Here is a 27,207-nt window from a genome sequence, read left to right as displayed (position 1 = left end):
CCTTTGGCTCGTTTGCCGTGACGGAGCTCCGCGTAGAGTGCTTGCTTTGGGAATCCCGTGTCAGGCATGCGGACAATGTGGCCTGCCCAGCGGAGCTGGTCGAGTGTGGTCAGTGCTTCAATGCTGGGGATGTTGGCCTGGTCGAGGACGCTAACGTTGGTGCGTCTGTCCTCCCAGGGGATTTGCAGGATCTTGCGGAGACATCGTTGGTGGTATTTCTCCAGCGACTTGAGCTGTCTGCTGTACATGGTCCATGTCTCTGAGCCATACAGGAGGGCGGCTATTACTACAGCCCTGTAGACCATGAGCTTGGTGGTAGGTTTGAGGGCCTGGTCTTCAAACACTCTTTTCCTCAGGCGGCCGAAGGCTTCACTGGCGCACTGGAGGTGGTGTTGGATCTGGTGGTCAATGCCTGCCCTTGTTGATAAGAGACTCCCGAGGTTTGGGGAATGGTCCCCGGTGTCCAGGGCCGCGCCGTGGACCTTGCTGACTGGGGGGCAGTGCTGTGCGGCGGCGACAGGCTGCTGGAGGACCTTTGTCTTACGGATGTTTAGTGTAAGGCCCGAGCTCTCGGCCGCCTCAGTAAATACGTCACAATGTCCTGGAGTGGAACACAGGGGCAAAGGTCATCGCCCGTTAAACATTCAAATATTTCAACCCAACCGCCAAGCTCCGAGCGCGAGCCTCGCTCAACCCAAATCATGGCCGCAAACCCCGCCTCCCGGCGGCGCTGATTGGCCAGGGGCGGCCCGGTGAGGAGCTCCCGGGGGAAGCGGAGTGGCCGGAGCGCCTGTCACTCAGAGTGAGGGAGGCGGGTTTCGGGGGCGGGGTTGTCCCGGGGAAAGCGGATTGGCCGGAACGCCTGTCACTCAGAGTGAGGGAGGCGGGCCCGGGCCTCAGTGGGAGTCGGAGCTCGGGCAGTGTGTTTGGGCCCGGCGCTGGGCCCTTGTGTCGGTGAGTTGGAGCCGGTGGGAGCGGCTGAGAGCGGCCGTCTGGTTTTATACCCGGGGGGTGAGGGGTGAAGGCTGGGGTAAGAGGAGGAGGAGGGGATTGAGAAGGTGGGATGGGGTTTGGAGCAGGATGTGGGGTGGGAAGTGAGGATATGTGTAAGGAGGTGGAATGGTGGTGAGGAGGAGGGAGGATGCGGGGCAGGATGTGGGTGGTGTGTGAGGAGGGGGACAGTGCGGTTGAGGAGGTGGGAGAATGTGGGTTAAGATGTGGGGAGGAGATGGGGGCAGAGGATGGGGCAGTGAGGAGGAGATGGGACAGGAATGTGGAGGTGAAGGAGGGGTCACATTGCCCAGTTTAACACTTTGCCGATTGTACAAATTATAAATTTACTTTTAATTTTTTTAATTTTAGCAGCGCCGTGGGTCTCGTCAGCTCCTAGAATCATCGACGCACAGGAAGAGGCCATTTGGCCCATCGTGCCTGTGAAAGAGCTGTCCCATTAGTCTCACTCCCTGCTCTTACCCCAGAGGCCTGCGAATGTCTCCTATTTAACAATTTATCCAATTCTCTTTTGAAAGTTACTATTGAATCTGCTTCCACCACCCTTTCAGGCAGGGCACTCCAGATCACCATAGCTCGCTGTGTAAAAATGTATCCCCTCATTTACCCCCTGGATTTTTTTTTGCCATTTGCCAATTATCTTCAGATCTCGGAGTTTCGATCCCGGGAGAAAATGAAGACAATCCTACATTCTCCGAGGCAGAAGAAAACCTCTTTTGACGATTTTGAGTTTGAGCAGCAAGAGAACATCTTGGAAATGACGGTGAATTCTCAGTGGGCCGATATGGGCTGTGCCTGTACAGTTAGCGTGTTATGTATCCCATGCTGGCTAACAACTCTATCCCTGTGCATTTTCAGCAGCGTGGCTTGGCGTTTATTAAGCATTGTGATCAATGTGCTGGTGAGCTGCGATAGTTTTGTTTCCTTCTTCAACAAACTCTCTCTGTCTTCACAGGAACAGTCGAGTCAATCGCAGAACCTCATCGACTCTGAATTTTCTACATTGTGCAATATTTTGGATGAAAAGGAACCGAATTTGGTCAAAGAACTGAATGAGGAAAAGGATGATATTTTATTCAGAATGGAGACAAATCTGAGAGAAATCTGAGACAATTCAAGATGAGCTTTCCTTGCTGTAGATAAAGAACCTGAACTTGGGGATAGAAAGTACAATTTTGAAGTTTGCAGATGAGTCAAAACTTGGCAACGTAGTGAATAGTGAGCAGGATAGAATCAGACTTCAGGAAGACAGACAGACTGGAGAAATGGGCAGACACATGGCAGGTACAGTTTAATGCGGATGAGTGTGTAGTGATGCACTTTGGGAAGAACAACATGGAGAGGCAGTATAATCTAAATGGTGCTATTTTGTGGGTTGCACAAAAACAGAATGAACTGGGGTAAATGTTCACAAATCTTTGAAGGTGGCAGGGCAAGTTGATAAGACAGTCAAGAAAGCCTGTGGGATACTTGGCTTTGTAAACGGGGGCATTGAATTCAATACGAGGGAGTCATGCTGAACCTTTACATATCACTGGTTAGGCTGCAGCTGGAGTATTGTGTAGAATTCTGGGAACCAGACTTGAGGAAGGATGTCAAAGTCTTGGAGAGAGTAAGGAGGAGGTTTATTGGGATGAGAGTAGGAATGAGGGACTTCAGTAAAGTGGAGAGATAGCAGAAGCTGGGATTGTTCTCCTTCGAGCAGCAAAGGTCAAGGGGACACCTAATGGAGGTAATCAAAATTCTGAGGGGGTTTTGATTGAGCAAACGGGAGAAACTGTTTCTTCTGACAACCGGATCGGTAGCCCGAGGTCACAGATCTAAAATAATTGGCAAGAGAACTAGAGGGGAAATGTGGAGATATGTTTTCAGATTTGGAACCTGAAAGGGCGGTGGAAGCAGATTCCATCGGGACGTTCAAAGGGCAATGGGACATGTAGCTGGAGAGAACTCATTTGCAGGGTTATGGGGAAAGGATTGGGTGGGGGAATAAATTGGACAGCTCTTTCACAGGATCAACAGCTTTAATCTCCTCGGTGTCTTTGACATCCAGGTCCACATCACGTCCCTGCTGTCTACTCTGCTGTGCCTGAATACTCTTACAAAAATTATTCATTCACAGAGTTGTGGAAATCTGGAACTCTCTCCCTCAAAAGACTGAATGCCAGAATCAAACAATTCACCATTTTCCTGACTGAGATAGATAGATTGTTGTTGGTTAAGGGCATCAAGGGATATGGAGCAGAAGTGGGTAAATGCAGTTGAGGTACATATCAGCCATGATCTAACTGGTGGAACAGGCTCCTCCTGTCCCTGTGCACCATCCTCTGCAGTCAGCCATGTTTATAATATTCCCACAACACTGGAGTTCCCGAGTGCTGCAGTAACCTCGTGTTTTGGAATTGCTTATTCTGAATGCATTCAGCATTCACGTCTATACCTTACTGTAGATGTTCCATCTTTTGGCCCCTAGTTTACCCTTGTTAATGTTGCCTGGTTCTTGTATATCACCCACCTGCTGTCTAGATTCCACTCTGTAATCAATGTCATGTGGATCACCTTTCCTCCTGGCCTTCTCTCTCCTCCAATGTAAATGCTTCTTGCAGCTACTTCAACATTCCTGACCAGTTCCATTGTTTTTATTTGGTCATCTCTCTCCCATTTTTTGTCACACGAACAATGCCATTTATGTTTCAACGTCCCAGTATTATTTTCATAGCAGATTTACATAATTTGCGATTTTCTTTGCAAACATCTTTGTCACCAAAAACAGGAAGTATAACACACGGAATTGCCTTGATTTTCTCGGCCATCCTTGCATGGGAGGGTTCAGAGCCCTTACAGGATTTTATGCATTGTCATTTAGCCCCTTCTGCTCCTCCAGTACCTTTTGTCATTTATCTTCAATGTGCACAGACCTATCTCTGGGTAACCAACTCATCATCATTACCGCACTCATCACCACCCACCTCCCTACAGCCAGAATCTCCCTGCACCTTAACAGACTGCAGGAAGATATCCGTGAATGGTCACATGGGCAGAACAGTGGCAAATAGAATTCAATCCGCAGAAGTGTGAGGTCATGCATTTGGGGAGGGCTAACAAGGCAAGGGAATACCCATTAAATGGAGGGACACTGAGCAGTGTACAGGAGCTGACACTGAGACACACACAGGCTCTACAGTAGCAGAGGGGAGTGAATTGTTCCTTTACCCGCTGTGTACTGTACATGTACAGGAGATGACACTGAGACACACATGGATTTGACAGTAGCAGATGGGATTTATGAGGATGTTGCCTGGACTGAAGAGGAGGCTGAGGAGAGAGCTGAGTGAATAGGAAGGACCTATTTCCCTTAGCAGTGGGGTCAACAAGCAGGGGGCATAGATTTAAAGTAATTGGTAGGAGGTTTAGCGGGTATTTGAGGGGAAATGTTTTCACCCAGAGGGTGATTGGGGTATGGAACTCACTTACCGAAAGGTTGGTAGAGGCAGAAAACCTCACCACTACTAAAACGTACTTGAATGTGCACTTGAAGTGCCATAACCTACAGGGCTAGGTCCGAGAGCTGGAAAGTGGGAATAGGCCGGATAACTCTTCGTCGGCCGGCACGGACACAATGGGCTGAAATGGCCTCCTGCCCTGCTGTAAATTTCTATGATTCTATGAACTGCATTTTTGTCCTAACTATGTTCTCTGGCTTCTGAACTACTTGTTCCTCCGTTACTTGGTCTTCTGCATTCGGAGTTAGTGCTTGATCTAATTAAATGGTGGAACAGTCTCGAGGGGCTGAATGGCCTACTCCTGTTCCTATGTTCCTATATCTGCACATTGTTGCAAGAACAGAAGAACATAAGAATTAGGAACAGGAGTAGGCCATCTAGCCCCTCGAGCTTGCTCCGCCATTTAACAAGATCATGGCTGATCTGGCCGTGGACTCAGCTCCACTTACCCACCCGCTCCCCGTAACCCTTAATTCCTTTATTGGTTAAAAATTTATCTATCTGTGATTTGAATACATTAAATGAGCTAGCCTCAACTGCTTCCTTGGGCAGAGAATTCCACAGATTCACAACCCTCTGGGAGAAGAAATTCCTTCTCAATTCGGTTTTAAATTGGCTCCCCCATATTTTGAGGCTGTGCCCCCTAGTTCTAGTCTCCCCGATCAGAGGAAACAACCTCTCTGCCTCTATCTTGTCTATCCCTTTCATTATTTTAAATGTTTCTATAAGATCACCACTCATCCTTCTGAACTCCAACGAGAAAAGACGCAGTCTAGTCAATCTATCATCATAAGGTAACCCCCTCATCTCCGGAGTCAGCCTAGTGAATCGTCTCTGTACCCCCTCCAAAGCTACTATATCCTTCCTTAAGAAAGGTGACTTTCTCAGTGTCTTTACAAGCATTCTTCCTGCCGTCAGTGCATCCTCTATTATCTTATGTGCTCAGTTTCCCCCAGCTGTTATTTCTGTTTCTTGCTGCCCCTGTACCTGTTTGCCAAAATCCCTGTCCCAGCTCCCCAGTGACTCGCGCTCAATATTGAGTACCAGCCCATGCACTTCACTAAACTGACTCAATTTGTCCAATACTACCCACTTATTAGCTTTCCAACCGTTTCCTTCCATTAGTTCCCATCTGCTCCTCTCAAAGGCCCAAACATAGAAACATAAAAAAATAGGTGCAGGAGTAGGCCATTCGGCCCTTCGAACCTGCACCGCCATTCAATGAGTTCATGGCTGAACATGCAACTTCAGTAACCCATTCCTGCTTTCTCGCTATACCCCTTGATCCCCATAGTAGTAAGGACTACATCTAACTCCTTTTTGAATATATTTAGTGAATTGGCCTCAACAACTTTCTGTGGTAGAGAATTCCACAGGTTCACCACTCTCTGGGTGAAGAAGTTTCTCCTCATTTCGGTCCTAAATGGCTTACCCCTTATCCTTAGACTGTGACCCCTGGTTCTGGACTTTTCCAACATTGGGAACATTCTTCCTGCATCTAACCTGTCTAAACACATCAGAATTTTAAACGTTTCTATGAGATCCCCTCTCATTCTTCTGAACTCCATTGAATACAAGCCCAGTTGATCCAGTCTTTCTTGATATGTCACTCCCGCCATCCCGGGAATCAGTCTGGTGAACCTTCGCTGCACCCCCTCAATAGCAAGAATGTCCTTCCTCAAGTTAGGAGACCAAAACTGTACACAATACTCCAGGTGTGGCCTCACCAAGGCCCTGTACAACTGTAGCAACACCTCCCTGACCCTGTACTCAAATCCCCTCGCTATGAAGGCCAACATGCCATTTGCTTTCTTAACCGCCTGCTGTACCTGCATGCCAACCTTCAATGACTGATGTACCATGACACCCAGGTCTCGTTGCACCTCCCCTTTTCCTAATCTGTCACCATTCAGATAATAGTCTATCTGTCTGTTTTTACAACCAAAGTGGACAACCTCACATTTATCCACATTATACTTCATCTGCCATGCATTTTCCGACTCACCTAACCTATCCAAGTCACTCTGCAGCCTCATAGCATCCTCCTCACAGCTCACACTGCCACCCAACTCAGTGTCATCTGCAAATTTGGAGATACTACATTTAATCCCCTCGTCTAAATCATTAATGTACAATGTAAACAGCTGGGGCCCCAGCACAGAATCTTGCGTTACCTCACTAGTCACTGCCTGCCATTCTGAAAAGTACCTATTTACTCCTACTCTTTGCTTCCTGTCTGCCAACCAGTTCTCAATCCACGTCAGCACACTACCCGCAATCACATGTGCTTTAACTTTGCACATTAATCTCTTGTGTGGGACCTTGTCAAAAGCCTTCTGAAAGTCCAAATACACCACATCAACTGGTTCTCCCTTGTCCACTCTACTGGAAACATCCTCAAAAAATTCCAGAAGATTTGTCGAGCATGATTTCCCTTTCACAAATCCATGCTGACTTGGACCTATCATGTCACCTCTTTCCAAATGCACTGCGATGACATCCTTAATAATTGATTCCATCATTTTACCCACTACTGATGTCAGGCTGACCGGTCTATAATTTCCTGTTTTCTCTCTCCCTCCTTTTTTAAAAAGTGGGGTTACATTGGCTACCCTCCACTCCATAGGAACTGATCCAAAGTCTATGGAATGTTGGAAAATGACTATCAATGCATCCGCTATTTCCAAGGCCACCTCCATAAGTACTCTGGGATGCAGACCATCAGGCCCTGGGGATTTATCGGCCTTCAATCCCATCAATTTCCCCAACACAATTTCCCGACTAATAAGGATTTCCCTCAGTTCCTCCTTCTTAATAGACCCTCTGACCCCTTTTATATCTGGAAGGTTGTTTGTGTCCTCCTTAGTGAATACCGAATCAAAGTACTTGTTCAATTGGTCTGCCATTTCTTTGTTCCCAGTTATGACTTCCCCTGATTCTGACTGCAGGGGACCAACGTTTGTCTTTACTAACCTTTTTCCTCTTTACATATCAATAGAAGCTTTTGCAGTCCATTTTAATGTTCCCTGCAAGCTTCCTCTCGTACTGTATTTTCCCTGCCCTAATCAAATGCTTTTTCCTCCTCTGCTGAGTTCTAAATTTCTCCCAGTCCCCTGGTTCGCTGCTATTTCTGGCCAATTTGTATGCCACTTCCTTGGCTTTAATACCATCCCTGATTTCCCTTGATAGCCACGGTTGAGCCACCTTCCCTTTTTTATTTTTCTGCCAGACAGGCATGTACAATTGTTGTAGTTCATCCATGCGATCTCTAAATGTCTGCCATTGCCCATCCACTGTCAACCCCTTAAGTATCATTTGCCAATCTATCCTAGCCAATTCACGCCTCATACCTTCAAAGTTACCCTTCTTTAAGTTCTGGACCATGGTCTCTGAATTAACTGTTTCCTTCTCCATCCTAATGTAGAATTCCACCATATTATGGTCACTCTTCCCCAAGGGCCTCGCACAACGAGATTGTTAATTAATCCTCTCTCATTACACAACACCCAGTCTACGATGGCCTCCCCCCTAGTTGGTTCCTTGACATATTGGTCTAGAAAACCATGCGTTATGCACTCCAGGAAATCCTCCTCCACCGCATTGTTTCCAGTTTGGTTAGCCCAATCTATATGCATATTAAAGTCACCCATGATAACTGCTGCACCTTTATTGCATGCATCCATAATTTCCTGTTTGATGCCCTCCCCAACATCACTACTACTGTTTGGAGGTCCATGCACAACTCCCACGAGCGTTTTCTGCCCCTTGGTATTCCGTAGCTCCACCAATACCGATTCCATATCATCCAAGCTAATGTCCTTTCTTACAATTGCAATAATTTCCTCTTTAACCAGCAATGCCACCCCGTCTCCTTTTCCTTTCTGTCCATCTTTCCTAAATGTTGAATACCCTTGGATGTTGAGTTCCCAGCCTTGGTCACCCTGGAGCCATGTCTCCGTTATCCGTTATCTGCTTTCTGCACAGTTTATTCGTCCACCTTATTCCGAATACTCCTCGCATTGAGGCACAGAGCTTTCAGGCTTGCATTTTTATTACACTTTGACCCTTTAGAATTTTGCTGTAAAGTGGCCCTTTTTGTTTTTTGACTTGGGTTTCTCTGCCCTCCACTTTTACTCATCTCCTTTCTGTCTTTTGCTTCTGTCTCCATTTTGTTTCCCTCTGTCTCCCTGCATTGGTTCCCATCCCCCTGCCATATTAGTTTAACTCATCTCCAACAGCACTAGCAAACACTCCCCCTAGGACATTGGTTCCGGTCCTGCCCAGGTGCAGACCGTCCGTTTTGTACTGGTCCCACCTCCCCCAGAACCGGTTCCAATGCCCCAGGAATTTGAATCCCTCCATGCTGCACCACTGCTCAAGCCACGTATTCATCTGAGCTATCCTGCTATTCCTACTCTGACTAGCACGTGGCACTGGTAGCAATCCTGAGATTACTACTTTTGAGGTCCTACTTTTTAATTTAGCTCCTAGCTCCTAAAATTCGTCTCGTAGGACCTCATCCCATTTTTTACCTATATCGTTGGTACCAATGTGCACCACGACAACTGGCTGTTCACCCTCCCTTTACAGAATGTCCTGCACCCGCTCCGAGACATCCTTGACCCTTGCACCAGGGAGGCAACATACCATCCTGGAGTCTCGGTTGCAGCTGCAGAAACGCCTATCTATTCCCTTTACAATTGAATCCCCTATCACTATCGCTCTCCCACTCTTTTTCCTGCCCTCCTGTGCAGCAGAGCCAGCCACGGTGCCTTGAACTTGGCTGCTGCTGCCTTCCCCTGGTAAGTCATCCCCCCAACAGTACTCAAAGCGGTGCATCTGTTTTGCAGGGGGATGACCGCAGGGGACCCCTGCACTACCTTCCTTGCACTGCTCTTCCTGTTGGTCTTCCATTCCCTATCTGGCTGTGGACCCTTCACCTGCGGTAAGACCAACTCGCTACACGTGCTACTCACGTCATTCTCAGCATCGTGGATGCTCCAGAGTGAATCCACCCTCAGCTCCAATTCCGCAATGCGGTCCGTCAGGAGCTGGAGGCGGATACACTTCCCGCACACGTAGTTGTCAGGGACACCAGAAGTGTCCCTGAGTTCCCACATGGTACAGGAGGAGCATATCACTTCAGGTTTTGGGCAGCTGAGATCAGTGAGTTGCTCCACACTTTACTATTGACTCTCTAGCTCTCATGCTGCAAAGTCGAGCCTTGTTTAGTCTGTTTGAGCACTGCCAGCGGTCTGCTGTGCGTTAACATTTGTGTTTCTGTCTATTTCAGGAGAGTCCGCCGGAGGAGCAGAGGTACGACATGCTCCAAAAATAACTGAACAACATTATAAAGTAGGATATTGAAGAGCGGTTTTATTTTCTGCTGTTCAATATTTCATAGTACGCTTCACTAATAATGTAAATATCAGTCAAACATAGCGGGAGGCAGCCTGTCTCTGGGAGCATTTAAGGGACCCACCCAGTATAAAGTGTGGAGACATGTAATGGACATTCTCAACCCTGGTACGGAGGGCCTTTCCTGGTTTCTCACTTAACCTGGAAAACCCTCAATAAGTGGGCACATCTTAAGAATACCAGACACGAGTAAAAGAATGTAAATATTATCCATACCCCTTCAAATAAGAAAATAGATGAAATGGCAGCATTTGATGTCTGATTCATGATTTATAATGCAACAATCTAATGATCACAACTATTTTAGAAGCAATCGGCCATTAGAATTCATTCATTCGTAAACAAAAACAGTGATCTAAATCATTAACCTGTTACACTGGGTTCTCTCATGGTTTAAAACTGGAAAATTAATGCACGAGTATATTCACACCTGATTTGGTCAAATCACTTTCAATCACCTCCTGACTCCCCAAAGCCTTTCCGCCAGGAGTGTGATGGAATACTCTCCACTTTCCTGGATGAGTGCAGCTCCAACAAAGTTCAAGCAGCTCGACACCATCCAGGACAAAGCATCCCACTTGATTGGCACCCCATCCACCACCTTCAACATTCACTCCCTCCACCACCGGCGTACCGTGGCTGCAGTGTGTACCATCTACACGTTGCACTGCAGCAACTCCCAAACCGTCGACCTCTACCACCCAGAGGGACAAGGCAGGCAGTTGCAGGGGAACACCCTCACCTACAAGTTCCCCTTCACATTACATACCATCCTCACTTGGAAATATATCGCTGTTCCTTCATCGCTAGATCAAAATCCTGGAACTCCCTCCCTAGCATCCCTGTAGGAGCACCTTCACCACACGGACTGCAGTGGTTCAAGAAGGTGGCTCACCACCCCCTTCTCGAGGGCAATTAGGGATGGGCAATAAATGCTGGCCTTGCACCACCAGATCCCAGCAACGAATGAAAAAATATACAGAAGAGACTTTCAACATGAAATGTTCACACTTTCATGGACAAAGATGAAGGAACGGCCTTGAAGGGAGTGGAACACGGGGAAGGTTGAAAATATTCGTGAACAAAATGAAGTAAATCAGAAATATAATGGTTGCGATGTCAGGAATGTGTTTGTTTTTAGGAAAGAGATCTGTTTTATAAAAAATATTTCTGAGCGGCCTCCAGCGAGTGTTTGAAGAGCAGCTGGTTCGGCCGCTCAACGTGCCCTCACTCCGCCCATTTGTACCTCAGAATTGCAGTCAGGGTCCTCTGTACATCACGGGACCCCGGTTTGATAAGGTTTCCCCCCCTGAAACAGGCAGGCGTTCCTGCTGCCCATCTCGGGACCCCACCCACGGTGACGATGGCTGAAGCACCAGCGTAAACTTTAGTGCCATTTCCAGGCGACTATCGCTCCGGTTACACCAGGCGGGGGCTCTTAAAATCAGTCCTGTTAGTTCAGGATAGGAGCAGGAGGAGGCCATTCAGCCCCTGGAGCCTGTCCCACCATTCAATGCGATCACGACTGATCTGTGACCTGTCTCCATAAACCCGCCTTTGGCCCATATCCCACAATCCCTTTGGTTAACGAAAATCCATCAACCTCCGGTTTAAAATTAACAATTGAAGCTGCATCAATTTGCAGAAGAAAATTCCAAACTTCTCCCACCCTTTGTGTGTCGAAGTATTTTCTAACTTCTCTCCTGAAAGGCCTGGCTATAATTTTTAGATGATGCCCCCAGTCCTAGACAACCCGCGCAGCGGAAAGGCTTACTCTCGGTTCTTAATATCTTGAAAACTTCGATCAAATCATGGCTTAAACTTCTAAATTCCAGGGATGGGTAAGGTGCAAATTTAAAATAAAAACGTTTTGTACATGACTCTGGGATGTCGTTAAGTCCCCAATTCGCTTTAAAAAAAAAAAATCAATGTCGCTTCTGTTGTGTAGTTTAATAACAGGCTTGCCAGAAGAGGTGTTGCACTAATACATCTCAAACACCGCCATGTAGTGTCACCTTCTGCCTGTGGAGCAACATTACAGGCAGCAAGATCACCGGATTCTTGTGTTACATAGCTCATTCCATCCAGTAACTCCCCGTCTACAATTCACCATCGATTTGTTTCTTCTCTCTTCCCCACCCCCCTCCGCGCACGCGCTTTCTCTCCCTCGCTCCCTCGCTCCCCAGCTCCCTCCCTGCACCACCTGTGACTGGGACCAACGGCCAGCAGGTGGCAGGTTGAAATTTTGGGATGGGCCTGTTGGTGACCTTTAACCCCACAGATTGTCAGTGGTGTGGAGTTTTTCCCGCCATCATTCAGCCCCGGGGAGAAGTAGGGAAAGATTCTCTCAGTGAAAGTGTGGAGATGGGACATGATGGGACAAGTTGTCTGCATTGTAAAATAACACCTGTCCACCCTCATAGTCCAGGTACACCCTGATCGTCAGGGGCTTCACACTCTGGGTGAGGTGGGTTAGTGAGGGGGAGGTGCCGGCAAAATAGCCTCTTCCGGGATCCAGCCCCACAATCCAGTATCCGGTCTCTGTGCTCGGGATGAATAACCCTTTTCTCCCGGCAGACTCTCTGACCACTTCCAGACCCCACCTTGTTCCACACCTCCACCTCTGATCCCAGGACACAGCCCCAGGGATCAAACCTCCCCAGGGTGTCGGGCAGCGGCTGCCGTTTATCTCCATGTCTCACACGGGTCCGGTCCTCAGACAGGATGAGCCGGGGATTCGCTGTGTTCGGATCCAGAGTCATCGAGGCTGGAGCTTGGGGAAAGTTAAAATACAACAGTCAGTGATTCAGTTTCTTGCTGTGATTTATTCAAACACTTTCCTGTTTAAAGTGCCCACTCGGGCTCTGGGTTGTGATCATAGAATCAGCTACTGCTCCAGGGTTTACGCCCTGGGGGGCGATTTACATCGATTTCGGGCCCGAATCAGCGCCCGGAGATAAAGACCCAAAAACCACTGGAGAGAGCGGGGGGAGAAACATAGAGATTAGGTGCAGGAGTAGGCCATTCGGCCCTTCGAGCCTGCACCACCATTCAATAATATCATGGCTGATTATTCACCTCTGGACCCCTTTACTGCTTTCTCTCCATACCCCTTGATCCCTTTAGCCATAAGGGCCATATCTAACTCCCTCTTGAATATATCCAATGAACTAGCATCAACAACTCTCTGCGGTAGAGAATTCCACAGGTTAACAACTCTCTGAGTGAAGAAGTTTCTCCTCATTTCAGTCCTAAATGGCTTACCCCTTATCCTTAGACTGTGTCCCCTGGTTCTGGACTTCCCCAGCATCGGGAACATTCTTCCTGCATCTAACCTGTCCAGTCCCGCCAGAATTTTATATATTTCTATGAGATCCCCTCTCATCCTTCTAAACTCCAGTGAATACAGGCCCAGTAGATCCAGTCTCTCCTCATATGTCAGTCCTGCCATCCCTGGAATCAGTCTGGTGAACCTTCGCTGCACTCCCTCAATAGCAAGCACATCCTTCCTCAGCTTAGGAGACCAAAACTGAACATAACATTCCAGGTGAGGCCTCACTAAGGCCCTGTACAACTGCAGTAACATCTCCCTGCTCCTATACTCAAATCCACTAGCTATGAAGGCCAACATACCATTTGCCGCCTTCACCGCCTGCTGTACCTGTATACCAACTTTCAATGACTGATGTACCATGACACCCAGGTCTCGTAGCAACTCCCCTTTTCCTAATCTGTCGCCATTAAGAAGATAATCTGACTTTGCGTGGGGGGAGGCGGAGAGAGAGCGGCGAAGGGAGGGGGAAGAGAGTGGGTGGTTGAGGTGGCAGGGGGGAGAGCGCGGGTGGAGGAAAAGTGGGGGACAGAGAGCGGGGAGGAGGGGGGAGAGAGCAGGAGGGAGAGAAAGTAGGGGGGGTGGAGAGAGAGAATAGGGGGAGAAAGAGGAGGGGAGGGAGGGAGGGAGGGGGGTGAGAGAGCAGGGGGAGGGGAGAGAGAGAGAGAGCGGGGGGAGGGGGAGAGGGGTGGGGGCAGCTGTTTCCAAAGGCCACAAGGAAAGTAGTGTTGTGAATAAAATATTTCACAGGTAAGACAGCGTCCAGTATAAGGAATGCGATGGAAATAAACACACTGTAATTACATCTGAAGGAGAAACTTACATTTCCAATGTTCCTGACAAATATCTCAAACCACTTCTCACAATGTATTACTTCCCATACCCTCTACATAAAGTAGTTGGGAGTGATTTACGTTTCACTATTGTCCGGATTTACACCGTAAACTGAGCAGTAACGAGACAAAAATCACCCGCAGTGGTTCCCACTAAGGGCCGCCGGGAAATTATGCCACAGCCGCGAAATAGGAATCCAGCGTTCCCGCACTAAACATGGGGGAAGCCGCATTAGTTTATGCAAACCGGATCCCAGAATGTACATGGGACCTCCGTGCAATCTTGGTCTTCCATTGGTCGGTGCGTGAGCTGTGCAAGTCCCGCTCAGTGGAACAGTCTGTAGAATGGCCCAACCTGTGGTCCTTAAAGGGACTGCTGGAAGCCCCAGAGGGAATGATGCAAGGAATTAGTTCCGTCCAGTGTCCTGGACAATATTTATCCATCAACCAACATCATGAAAACTGGCTATCTGGTCATTATCACTTTGCTGCTTGTGGGAGCTTGCTGTGCACAAATTGGTTGTGGTGTTCCTTAAATTACAACAGTGACTACACTTTAAAAACTCTTCATTGTCTGTAAAGAGCTTCTGGACGTCCCGAGGTCATGAAAGGTCGGATATAAAAACAGGTTCTTTCTATTTATTCTCTGTGTAACAGTTTCTCTGTGGCCGGGAGGTGCAGGAATTGTCCTGCCCGCTGCTGGCTGCTCCTCGACTTTGCCCCTCTGCTCCACAACCCCTCCCCCACCATCCTATCTCCTTCCCCCTCCCCCACTGTCCTATCTCCTTCCCCACCACCCCCCCCCGCCACCATCCTATCTCCTTCCCCCTCCCCCCGCTATATTTTCCCGCCATTCTCTGAGTTCGAGACAATCGCTACTTTGTTGTCGACTCTGACTGTGTTAAACCTCTGGATGTTTATCTTCTCTCTGTGGCTAAGGATCTTGAATACTTCAGTAAGATCATCCCAAGCCCTCCCTTATCCAATGCAAAGACTCCTGACTTCCAGACTAGACACGGACATCAGCGATCTTTTAATCCAGGGTCTGGAAGTCGGTTTAGGCCTTTCTCATCTGGATTGAGAAATGCGAGAGAACAGGTCGGGCTATAAGAGCTGGAGCGGTGGGCCTGGTACATCGTGGCCCCCACCCACCAGCCTGCGAGAGAACAGCTCCGCAGGTCGGCAAGTATAAGAGCTGGACCACTCCAACCTCCAGCGTGAGCTGCTCCAAGTATGCAATGATTTTGAGATGGGCGACTGGGTGACGTCATCAAAATCCTGGTTGCCGTTTTGGCACGATGGCAGGAACATTGGCAGGACCCAGGTACAGAGGAGTGGGAAGGTCGGGGTGGATGAGTAGTGAGTGTTTGTGGCGAGATGCGGTGAACGTTTATGGAGGAGGAGCGGCGAGAGATCGTGGCGGAGGTGCGACAGATGAGGGTACGGGACCCAGAAGAGCCGAGGGCCCAGTGGTAGCACGGGTCAGCCCACACTGCGATATGTGCGCGCACTAGGTCCGTGCAGCAGAGCAGGTCTCCAGTCCTGGTTAATCCTTGCCTCTGGATAAAGGCCTGGCTCTGTCAAGCCCGTGTGGTGGCTGATGTGCAACGGTCACCACACGTTTAAAAAAAATCCAGGCACAGGTATCTTCCACCCACTCAATTGGAGTTCAGGACTGGAACATCGGGTCCTTTATCGAAACACCTGTGAACTCGTGGAAGCAAGTCATCCTCGTTCAAGCGACCACCTTTGATATAAAGCAGGAAAAGGAATATAGGAGATTTACTGGGGTTAATGTCGTCTATCATGTCTCTCCACATTGTGTATTGTAAAGTGCCATTGAACTTTCTGATAGGCAGGGTGCCATCTGCTACTGACAGCTTGATATAGTCCTCACTAATCCTGTAAATATTACACAGTTGATGTTATAAATTGACCATAAACACTTTACCAAACTGCAGAGTTTCAGTAAAGAACATGTCCTACCTACTCTTCCGACAAGCTTCCTCCTGAAATAAATAAAACACAAACAGTGAGGAGGTTAGTAAAAGACTTCAGGAGGCCATCGACAGGCTGGTGAAATGAGCAGATACAGGGTGGATAAAATTTAAAACAGAGACGTGTGAAGTGATGCATTTTGGAAGAAAGAATGAGGAGAGGCAATATAAACTAAATGGTACAATTTTAAATGGGGTGCAGGAACAGAGACCTGGGGGTCACATACACAAATCTTGAAGGAGTGTGGGGATTGTTTTAACAGTGAATCTCAAATGTACAGCACGGCAGGAGGCCATTCAGCCCATCGTGTCCGTGCCGGCCGACAAAGCGCTATCCAGCCTAATCCCACGCTCCAGCTCTTGGTACATAGGTTTAAAGGCTATGCCGCTTCAAATACATATTCAAGTATTTTTAAATGTGATGAGAGTTTCTGCCTCTACCACCGTTTCAGGCAGTGAGTTCCAGATCCCCACCACCCTCTGGGTGAAGCATTTCCCACTCAAATCCTCTCTAAACCTGCTAGGAATTGATTTAAATCTACGCCCCCTGATTGTTGACCCCTCTAAGGGAAATAGGCCCTTCATATTCACTCTATCTAGACCCCTCATAATTCGATACACCTCAATATGGTCTCTATCAGTCTCCTCTGTTCCAAAGTAAACAACCCCCAGCCGATTGAATCTTTTGTCATAGCTAAAATTCTCCAGTCCAGGCAACATCCTCGTAAATCTCCTCTGCACCCTCGCTAGTGCAGTCACATCTTTCCTGTAATGTGGTGACCAGAACTGTACGCAGTACTCCAGCTGTGGCATAACTCGTGCTTTATGCAGTTCAAGCGTAATCTCCCTGCTCTTGTATTCAATGCCTCAGTGAATGAAGGCAAGTATTCCATATGCCTTCTTAACAACCTTAGCTACCTGTCCTGCTATCTTTGGGGATCTGTGGACATGCATTCCAAGGTCCCTCTGTTGGGTCTCTGTTGGCTCAGAGACATGGACCATGTACAGTCGACACCTCAAGTCGCTGGAGAAATACCACCAACGATGCCTCCGCAAGATCCTACAAATTCCCTGGTAGGACAGGCACACCAACATCAGTGTCCTCGTCCAGGCCAGCATTGAAGCACTGACCACACTTGATCAGCTCCGCTAAGCAGGCCACATTGTCTGCATGCCAGACACGAGACTCCGAAAGCAAGTGCTCTACTTGGAACTCCTTCATGGCAAATGAGCCAAAGGTGGACGGAGGAAATGCTACAAGGACACCCTCAAAGCCTCCCTGATAAAGTGCAACATCCCCACTGACACTTGGGAGTCCCTGGCCAAAGACCGCCCTAAGTGGAGGAAGTGCATCTGGGAGGGCGCGGAGTGCCTTGAGTCTCATTGCCGATTGCATGCAGAAGACAAGCGCAGGCAGCGGAAAGAACATGCAGCAAACTGTCGCACCCTCCCTTACCCTTAACGACTGTGACAGGGACTGTGGTTCTCGTATTGGACTATTCAGCCACCTAAGGACTCATTCTAAGAGTGGAAGCAAGTCTTCCTCGATTCCGAGGGACTGCCAATGTTGATGATGTTCCACAATGACTTGTGATGATCAGGAATGCATGAATAACAGCGTAGAGCAAGCAGATTCCATAGTAATTTTAAAAAGGGAATTGGAAATACACTTGAAAAGGAAATAAATGCAAGGCTGTGGGGAAAGAGGAGTGGGACTAATTGGAAAGCTCTTTCAAAGAGCCCCACAGACACAATGGGCCATTTGTGTTGTGGGATTCTATAATTGTAAGTAGTTGAACATTCCGATTCGTGTGTCAGATACTGGAACTATACATCAGTGCCACTCACACACACAGTGACTGTCACACCCACCGTACCAGACATACCCACACACTCACAACATGGAACTGTAACTGGATTGCAATGTGAGTTCCGGCAGATATTAATCAATGGGGCAGCACACAAATAATTATAAGCAAAGTACTATGATCACTCTGCGCTCGGACTCGGTGCCGGGGGCGCTCGGACTCTGCGCTCGGTGCCGGGGGACGCTCGGACTCTGCGGTTTGTATTTTATTTATTTCCCCGCCCGCGCTTCACTCCGTTATTTATTTTTAAAAACCCTCATAAAACTCACTTTCCGCCGGTGATCCGGGCTCTCGGGTGGTGTTTGTACCGAGCATGCGCGGTACGGGCCGGGCGCTTGTGCAGCGCGGGGGTTTGTGGGTACCGTAGCTACCATTACTGTTCGTCATTTCAACCAATCTGTGCGGCAGCTGGGCCTGAAACTCAGCTTCACTACCCCAGTGCTGGGAAAGGGCGACAAGAGACAACATTTTTTAAGTTTCTGGTGATGGGTTGTTTGGCTATTTCCAAACCCCCCCCGAAAAAAAATTAATCTTTTTTAAAATAAAAATAGAGCAACTTTTGAGAAAGCAACATGATATTGGGTGGGAGGATAGAAACAGTCAAGAAAGCCCTCTGGTTTCTTGAGCATCTCTTTGTCCCAACACACTATTCACCAGCTGAGAGGATATAGATATGATTCAGTTGGTGGGTCCCACAGGCTAGCTTTGGTTCAAATATTGGAATATGTGTTTGTCTTTTCCTCTTTCCTCCCCTCCTGTGTGTGTGCGAGCCAGCCGTGGCTCAGTGGGTAGCACTCTCACACCTGAGTCAGAAGGTTGTGGGTTGAAGTCACACTCCAGAGACTTGAACACAAAATCTAGGCTGACACTCTAGTGCAGTGCTGAGGGAGTGCTGCTCTGTCGGAGGTGCCGTCTTTTGGATGAGACGTTAAACCAAGGTCCTTTCTGCTCTCTCAGGTGGACGTAAAAAATTCCATGACACAATTTTGAAGATGAGCAGGGGAGTTATCCCTGGTTCCCTGGCCAATATTCATCGCTCAATCAACATCATTAAAACAGATTATCTGGTCATTCTTATATTGTAGATATTGGCTGCCGCATTTCCCACTTTATATTAGTGACTGCACTTGAAAATTGGGTGCAAGCACTTTGGAACGTCCCGTGATCATGAAAGGCGCTATATAAATGCAAGTCTATCTGTCTCAATCGATGTTTAAAGAGGCCATTAATGGCCCTTTAGAATCATAGAATCGTTACAGCACAGAAGAAGGTCATTCAGCCCGTCGAGCCCGTGCCGACTCTCAGCTCAGCCCACTCCCCTGCCCTTTCCCTGTAGCCCATATTTTTCCCACTATTTGGTGGTCTATAGAATACACCTAGTAGTATAATGGATGAGGTAGAAAGAATGAGGAGAGGACATATAAACTAAATGGTACAATCCTGAAAGGGGTGCACGAAGAGAGAGACCTGGGAGTAAATGTGCATAAATCGTTGATGGTGGCAAAGCAGTTTGAGAAAGCAATTAAAAAGGCTTACAAGATCCTGAACATGAGTGTGGAAATTATGATGAACCTGTATAAAACACTGGTTCGGCCCCCAACTGGAGTTTTGTGTCCAATTCTGGGCACCACACTTTAGGAAGGCTGTGAAGGCCTTAGACAAGGTCCAGAAAAGATTTATGAGAATGATTCCAGGAATGAGGGCCTTCAGTTACATGGATAGACTGGAGAAGCTGGGATTGTTCTCATTGAAGCTGAGACGATGGAGAGGAGATTTGATCGAGGTTTTCAAAATCATGAGGGGTCTGGACATGTAGCTAGAGGGAAACTGTTCCCATTGGCAGAAGGGTCGAGAACCAGAAGACATATAGAGTAAGGTGATTAACAAAAGAACCAAAGGTGACCTAAGAAAAAACTTTTTTTATGCAGCGAGTGGTTCAGATCGGGAATGCAGAGCCTGAAAGGGTGGTGGAGGCAGACTCAATCTTATCTTTCAAAAGGGAGTTGGATAAATATCTGATGGAAAATAATTTACAGGCGGGGAAGAGGGACTAATTGAGAGTCGGCATAGGCTTGATGGGCCGAATGGCCTTCTTTGTGCTGTAACCATTCTATGGTTCTAATTTGTTGTTTCTCTGCTAGTCACTGGGACCCTGACGCCCAAGAGATGTCAGGGCACATGAGATTGGGCGAGGAGAACATAAGAAATTGGAGCAGGAGAGGCCATTTGGCCCCTCAAGCCTGCTCTGCCTTTCAGTAAGATCATGGCTGGTCTTCTACCTCAACTCCACTTTCCTCCACTATCCCCATATCCATTGATTCACTTAATATCCAAAAATCTATTGATCTCTGTCTTCAATATACTCAACAACTGAGGTTCCAAAGCTCTCTGGGGTAGAGAATTCCAAAGATTCAACACCCTCTGAGTGAAGTAATTTCTCCTCATCTCAGTCCTAAATGGCTGACCCTTTATCCTGAGACTGTGACCCCTGGTTCTCGACTCCCCAGCCAGGGGAAACATCCTCCCTGCATCTACCCGATCAAGCCCTGTAAGAATATAGGCCGAGGCTACTCAATCTCTCCTCATAGGTAAATTCCCCTATCCCATGAATCAGTCTGGCGAGCCTTCAGGTAAATTTATAATGGGGAACAAGGAAATGGCAGACCAATTGAACAAATATTTTGGTTCTGTTTCATGAAAGAAGACACATATGAGCATATAACCTTCCGGAAACACTAGGGAACCGAGGGTCTAGTGAGAAGGAAGAACTGAAGGAAATCCATATTAGTCAGGAAATTGTGTTAGGGAAATTGATGCGATTGAAGGCTGATAAATCCCCAGAGCCTGATAGTCTGCATCCCAGAGTACTTAAGGAAGTGGCCCTAGAAATAGCGGATGCATTGGTGATCATTTTCCAACAGTCTATCGACTCTGGATCAGTTCCTATGAACTGGAGGGTAGCTAATGTAAGACTACTTTTTTAAAAAGGAGGGAGAGAGAAAACGGGGAATTATACAGCGGTTAGCCTGACATCAGTAGTGGGGAAAATATTGGAACCAATTATCAAAGATGAAATAGCAGCGCATTTGGAAAGCATTGACAGGATTGGTTCAAGTCAGCATGGATTTATGAAAGGGAAATCATGCTTGACAAATCTTCTAGAATTATTTGAGGATGTAACTACTAGAGTGGACAAGGGAGAACCAGTGGATGTGGTATATTTGGACTTTCAAAAGACTTTTGACAAGGTCCCACACAAGAGATTAGTGTGCAAAATTAAAGCACATGGTATTGGGGGTAATGTATTGACGTGGATAGAGAACTGGTTGGCAGAAAGGAAGCAGAGAGTAGGGATAAATGGGTCCTTCTCAGAATGGCAGACAGTGACTAGTGGGGTGCCACAGGGCTCAGTGCTGGGACCCCAGCTATTTACAATATACATGAATGATTTATATGAAGGAATTGAGTGTAATATCTCCAAGTTTACAGATGACACTAAGCTGGGTGGCGATGTGAGCTGTGAGGATGATGCTACGAGGCTGCAGGGTAACTTGGACAGGTTAGGTGAGTGGCCAAATGCATGGCAGATGCAGTATAATGTGGATAAATGTGAGGTTATCCACTTTGGTGGCAAAAACATGAAGGCAGAATATTATCTGAATGGCGGCAGATTAGGAAAAGGGGAGGTACAACGAGACCTGGGTGTCATGGTACATTAGTCACTGAAAGTTGGCATGCAGGTACAGCAGGTGGAGACGAAGGCAAATGACATATTGGCCTTCATAGCTAGGGTATTTGAGTATAGGAGCAGGGAGGTCTTAATGCAGTTGTACAGGGCCTTGGTGATGCCTCACATGGAATATTGTGTTCAGTTTTTTGTCCTCCTAATCTGAGCAAGGACGTTCTTGCTATTGAGGGAGTGCAGCGAAGGTTCACCAGATTGATTCCTGGAATGGCGGGACTGACATATGAGGAGAGACTGGATCGACTGGGCCTGCATTCACTGGAGTTTAGAAGAATGAGTGGAAATCGCACAGAAACATATAAAATTCTGACAGGACTGGACAGGTTAGATGCAGGAAGAATGTTTCCGATGTTGGGAAGTCCAGAACCAGGGGACACAGTCGAAGGATAAGGGGTAAGCCAATTAGGAACGAGATGAGGAGAAACTTCTTCACTCAGAGAGTGTTAACCTCTGGAATTCTCTACTGCAGAGAGTTGTTGATGCCAGTTCGTTAGATATATTCAAGAGGAAGTTAGATATGGCCCTGATGGCTAAAGGGATCAAGGGATTTGGAGAGAAAGCAGAAAAAGGGTACTGAGGTGAATGATCAGCCATGATCTTATTGAATGGTGGTGCATTCCTAGTTTCTATGTTTCTATGCTTCATTATATTCCCTCTATGGCAAGTGTATCCTTCCTTAGGTAAGGAGACCAAAATTGTACACAATACTCCAGGTGCGGTCTTACCCAGGGCCCGATATAATTGCATTCGGATGGCTTTACTCTTGTACTCAAATCCTCTTGTATTAAAGGCCAACATATCATTTGCTTTTCTAATTGCTTGCTGTGCCTTCATGTTAGGTAGGTTTTAAAGAACACTTAAAAGGTGGAAAGTGAAGTTAAATGGAGAGGTGAAACGATTTAAGTAGGGAATTCCAGAGCTTAGGACTGAGGCAGCTGAAGGCACGATCGTCAATGGTGGAGCAATTAAAATCGGTGATGGTCAAAAGACCAGAATAGGTGGAGTATTGAAATCTGGGGGATTATAGGGCAGGAGGAGATTCCAAAGCTTTGGAGGAGCAAGCCCATGGAGGGATTTGAAAACAAGGATGAGAAGTTTGAAATTGATGTGTTGCTTAACTGAGAGCCAATGTAGGTCAGAAACCACAGGAGTGATGGGAGAACGGGACTTGGTGAGAGTTAGGACCACGGGCAACCGAATTTTGAATGGCCTCAACTTTATAGAGGGTAGAACTAGGTAGGCCAGCCAGGAGTGCATCGGAATAGTCAAGTCTGAAGGTGATGGATGAGGCTTTCGGCAGCAGATAAGTTGAGTTAGGGCAGAGACGGGCGATATTATGAAGGGCGGTATTCGTGATAGAACGGATATGAGACGGGAAGCACAATTTGTGATCAAATATCACACCAAGGTTGTGAACACACTTGGTCAGCCTCAGACAGTTGCCAGCAAGATAGATCGAATCAGTGGAAAGGGCCGAAGGTTGTGGCATGAATCAAAGACAATGGCTTCAGTCTTCCCGATATTTAATTGGAGGAAATTTCTACCCATCCAGTGCTGGATGTTGGTCAAGCAGTCCGATATTCTACATAGTACATATTCACGTAGCAGAATGGATGGAAAGATTGCTACAAAACAGAAATCAGAGTGTAGAAGTTTAAGAACGTTTCTCAGACTGGTGGAAAGTGAGAAGTGGTGTCCCACAGGGATCTGTGCTGCTGGGACCAGTGCTGTTTACCATGGTTTAGACTCAGAACATCGAGTATGGTGTCAGAATTTGAAGATGACACCAAATTGGATGGTATTACTAATAGTGTTGGGAATGCACCAAAATACAGGAAGACATAAACAGGCTTCCAAAGTGGGCAGAGGAATGGGGAATGCAATTCAACATTGTGAAATGTGAGCTGGTTCATTTTGGTAGAAGGAATAAGGAGACCACTTATTCCTTAGAAGGGAAGAAATTAAATGAACGAGAGGTATAAAAAGACCTGGCAAAAAAGACACAAAAAATTAGCAACACAATTTGGACAGGCCATAAACAGTGCAAATAAAATACTGGGCTCATTTCGAGAACAGAATACAAATACAAAAGCAGAGAGGTAACATTTACTCTATATTGAAAGTTGGTTAGACACAGTTAGAGCACTGTGAGTAGTTCTGGGCTTCACAATATAAAAGGATATTGATGCACTGGAGAAAATGCTGAAAAGTTTTACAAGAATGTTACCAGAATTGAGAGGATGCAACTCGCAGGCAAGATTGAGCGGGCTGGGGCTTGGGCTTTCTCTGGAAAAGGGGAGACTAAGAAAAGGCCAGAAAGATATGAAGGAGTTTGATAGGGTAGATATGGATCAACTGTTTCCACTTATGGCTGAGTCAGAACAAGGAGATAGAAACATAAGATAGTCACTGACAGATCAAATAAAGAATTAGGAGCAATTTATTTACTCAGAGGGTGGTGAGAATGTGGAACTTGTTGCCACAAGGAGTGGTTGAAGCAGATAGCATTTAAGGGGAGGCTTGATGTATCCATGAGGGAGAAGGGAATAGAGGGATATAGGGACAGGATGGGATAAGATCATGAGAGTGAGAAGAGGTTCGTATGGAGTATAAACACTGGCACAGACCAGTTGGGCTGAATGACCTGTTTCTATGCTGTAAATTCTATATCTGTATGGCAGCGGTGGTTTAATACTCGGGTCTACGGGACCCTGGGGTGGATGAATGCTCAGAACTATGTGGCCCTTGCCCATGAGGTGGTTTAATGCTTGGGCTGATTGGCCCTCCCCAGTCTGGCTCAGCAATTAGGATTTACAATGGAGGAATTGTTACCTAGAATCCCCCGCACGGTAGAAAGTGCCCTATCAATGACAACGGGAGCCCAGTGCTCAGGCGCAGGACTGGGCTGTATCTGAGCATGTGCAGTGCCAGTGGTGGAGATGGTCTCGGGCGGAAGAGACGGTTCCCCGAGGTGGTAGGAGCTTGTGGGTGCAGGGGAGTAATTGGACCCCTGGGTGGGCTGAGCAGCTTCATAAACTCTCGGTAAAGGCCTCAGGTCCTGAATAAAAGCCCACAGGCCCCGAATAAGAGCCCACTGGTCCCGAGTTTGCAACGTAGTGATAGGCCCCGTCGCTCCAGGTAACTGGCCGCCATGTTGGACAGGGAGGGATCATGGCTCCTGCGTGGCCACCTTGCTCGTGACTTTCTCTCCGGAGACAGACCAAGGCTACAGTGCATGCGCGGCCATCTTGGTACAGGAGCGGAGGGTGGGCGGGGCTTCAGGGTCCCAGTGACCAGGAGAGAAAATCATTGCCTCATTGATTTTATTCTCACTCTGCACGCAGCGGGTGTAGAACTGAACCCAACCAGAGCAAAGGGAGGGAGAAAACTGGGGATGGAGGAATGAAATGATGGAGATGTTACGATTGGGTTTGGATTTCAGCACGAGCAGGGAGGGAGAGTGAGTGGGACAGGGATTTACAGCTTTGGGGGAACAAGAGAGGAAAGTATATTCCATAGGAACTAGGATTGCCTGTCAATTTCTATCCTGTGCTGACCTTTGTAAACTCTTTTTATAAGGTATTAGAAGGGCAGGATTTACAGACGGGAAACGTGAACCAAACATCACATCAAGATCTGACAGAGTCATGCGATTCATCAGGACCTGTCTATCTGCGGCCTTTCAAAGTAGGAGAAATGTTTATCTGTTCTGTCTCTGGGAATAGATTTCAAACATCAGTGTGACTGGAAAAGCACCGAGACACACACACCCGAGTGATAGTGTTCCAGTGCAATGACTGTGTAAAGAGCTTTAATCAGTCACACAGCCTGAGAAACATCGCACCATTCACAGTGGGGAGAAACTGTTCACGTGCTATGTGTGTGGTCGAGGCTTCAACTGATCGTTCAACCTCCATAGACACAAGGACACCCGCACCATGGAGAAACCATGGGAATGCGGAGACTGTGGGAAGGGATTCAATTACCCATCTGAGCTGGAAACTCATCGACGCAGTCACACCGGGGAGAGGCCATTCACCTGCCCAGTGTGTAGGAATGGATTCACTCGGTCATCCGCCCTGCTGACACACCAGCGAGTTCACACTGGGGAGAGGCCATTCACCTGCTCTGAGTGTGGGAAGGGATTCACTCAGTCACCCACCGTGCTGAGACACCAGCAAGTTCACACTGGGGAGAGGCCATTCACCTGCTCAATTTGTGGGAAAGGATTCACTCAGTCATCCAACCTGCTGACACACCAGAGAGTTCACACTGGGGAGAGGCCGTTCATCTGCTCGGTGTGTGGGAAGGGATTCACTCGGTCATCCAACCTGCTGAGACACCAGCGAGTTCACAAGTGATTGCAGGGTTTGGATTCTGCTGTTGTTGCTGCTGTTATTCACATCCTAATGAACTGTGTTCATTCTGTTAGTTGGCGTTTGTTTCTGCTGATGTTAATAACCCTTCAACTAGGCTGGAGTTTAGTAGTTTGATACTTCAAATAACACTGTTGATATTTGATGTCTCCAAGATAAGAGGAGACTAATTGATGTCCTGTTTCTGATCAGGGCACAGGAGCAGTGAGAGATCGGGGCTCAGCAGCGAGGTTTCGGGGCCCAGGAGAGGCGAGGGCCCAGGGGCAGCACGGGCCAGCCCACACTGCGATCCGTGGATAGTCGGAGCATGCGTGCACACTAGGTCCGTGCAGCAGAACTTGGTCTCCAGTCATCTTGGTTAACCCTTGCCACTGGATCAAGACCTAGCTCTGTAAAGCTCGTGGTTGGCTAGTGTGCAACGGCCACCTGACATTTAAATAATCCATGCACAGGCATTTTCCACCCTTCAGTATGTAGTTCGGCACCTCGAATGTCAGGTCCTTCATTGAAACACCTGTGAACATCCCTTTTAGGTGTGGAAGTGGGACATCCTCGATACGAGGGACGGCCTAATACTATACCACCATTTTTGAGCCTTTTCTCCTTTCTGACTCTAGATTAGTTCAGTTCTCAGACCTTTGGTTATTCAGGGACAAATCCCAGCTCCCCATACCTTCCAGAGTGCCTCTCCTAGCCTTGGTATCCAGGGAAGGTATCAGTAACACGCCCGGGATCACTAAACACAAAACCCAGTCTGTTAATCACTTTCAGCTACTGGACTTAGTGTGTGCCCCACAGCATCTCTCTCACCTTCGATGTGTGAATGGAGCATCATGCCTGCAAACCTGGGTTCAATTTAAATTTGAATCCACTCCAAGTGTATTTAAAAAAAAAAAATACATACAAGTATGCAGATCACATCAAATAATTGGCAACGGTTTAGAGTCAACAAGATGAACATGTAGCCACACCAAGGCCCAATAAACCAGCTCTGTATTCACAGGAGAAAGTCTGTTATCTAACTCCTCGAGTGACAGAGAAAGATCGGGACCCTAAGAACATCTAGAATCTGTTGTAAATATGTTTCAAATCCTCACTGGTACAACCTGTCTTATTTCTTTTCAA

At 47.4% G+C, this 27,207-nt stretch overlaps 2 protein-coding genes and 1 long non-coding RNA gene across 9 annotated transcripts in view; 2 read left to right on the top strand and 1 right to left on the bottom strand.

Moving 5' to 3' along the window:
- Positions 1-27,207, bottom strand: part of LOC139247648 (uncharacterized) — a 497,861-nt gene that overhangs the window by 40,850 nt on the left and 429,804 nt on the right. The gene's annotated exons all lie outside the window — the stretch shown is intronic.
- Positions 1-27,207, top strand: part of LOC139247638 (zinc finger protein 229-like) — a 401,943-nt gene that overhangs the window by 255,173 nt on the left and 119,563 nt on the right. The gene's annotated exons all lie outside the window — the stretch shown is intronic.
- Positions 899-27,207, top strand: LOC139247645 (zinc finger protein 664-like). Of its 2 annotated transcripts, none has more exons than XM_070871743.1 (4): positions 899-954; positions 1,967-2,295; positions 9,808-9,830; positions 25,286-27,207. In XM_070871743.1, exon 4 carries the CDS (start codon positions 25,645-25,647, stop codon positions 26,065-26,067), a length of 423 nt encoding a protein of 140 aa, XP_070727844.1. In that variant the 5' UTR covers positions 899-954; positions 1,967-2,295; positions 9,808-9,830; positions 25,286-25,644; the 3' UTR covers positions 26,068-27,207. The 2 variants fall into 2 exon arrangements, with proteins under 2 accessions (XP_070727844.1, XP_070727843.1); XM_070871742.1 differs by having other exon boundaries at positions 9,808-9,869.

The sequence above is a fragment of the Pristiophorus japonicus genome, unplaced genomic scaffold (genome assembly GCF_044704955.1).
Source record: "Pristiophorus japonicus isolate sPriJap1 unplaced genomic scaffold, sPriJap1.hap1 HAP1_SCAFFOLD_278, whole genome shotgun sequence".
Classification (NCBI taxonomy): Eukaryota; Metazoa; Chordata; class Chondrichthyes; family Pristiophoridae; genus Pristiophorus; species Pristiophorus japonicus.
Note: the sequence above shows the minus strand (reverse complement) of the source record. Positions and strands in the feature narration are given on the sequence as shown.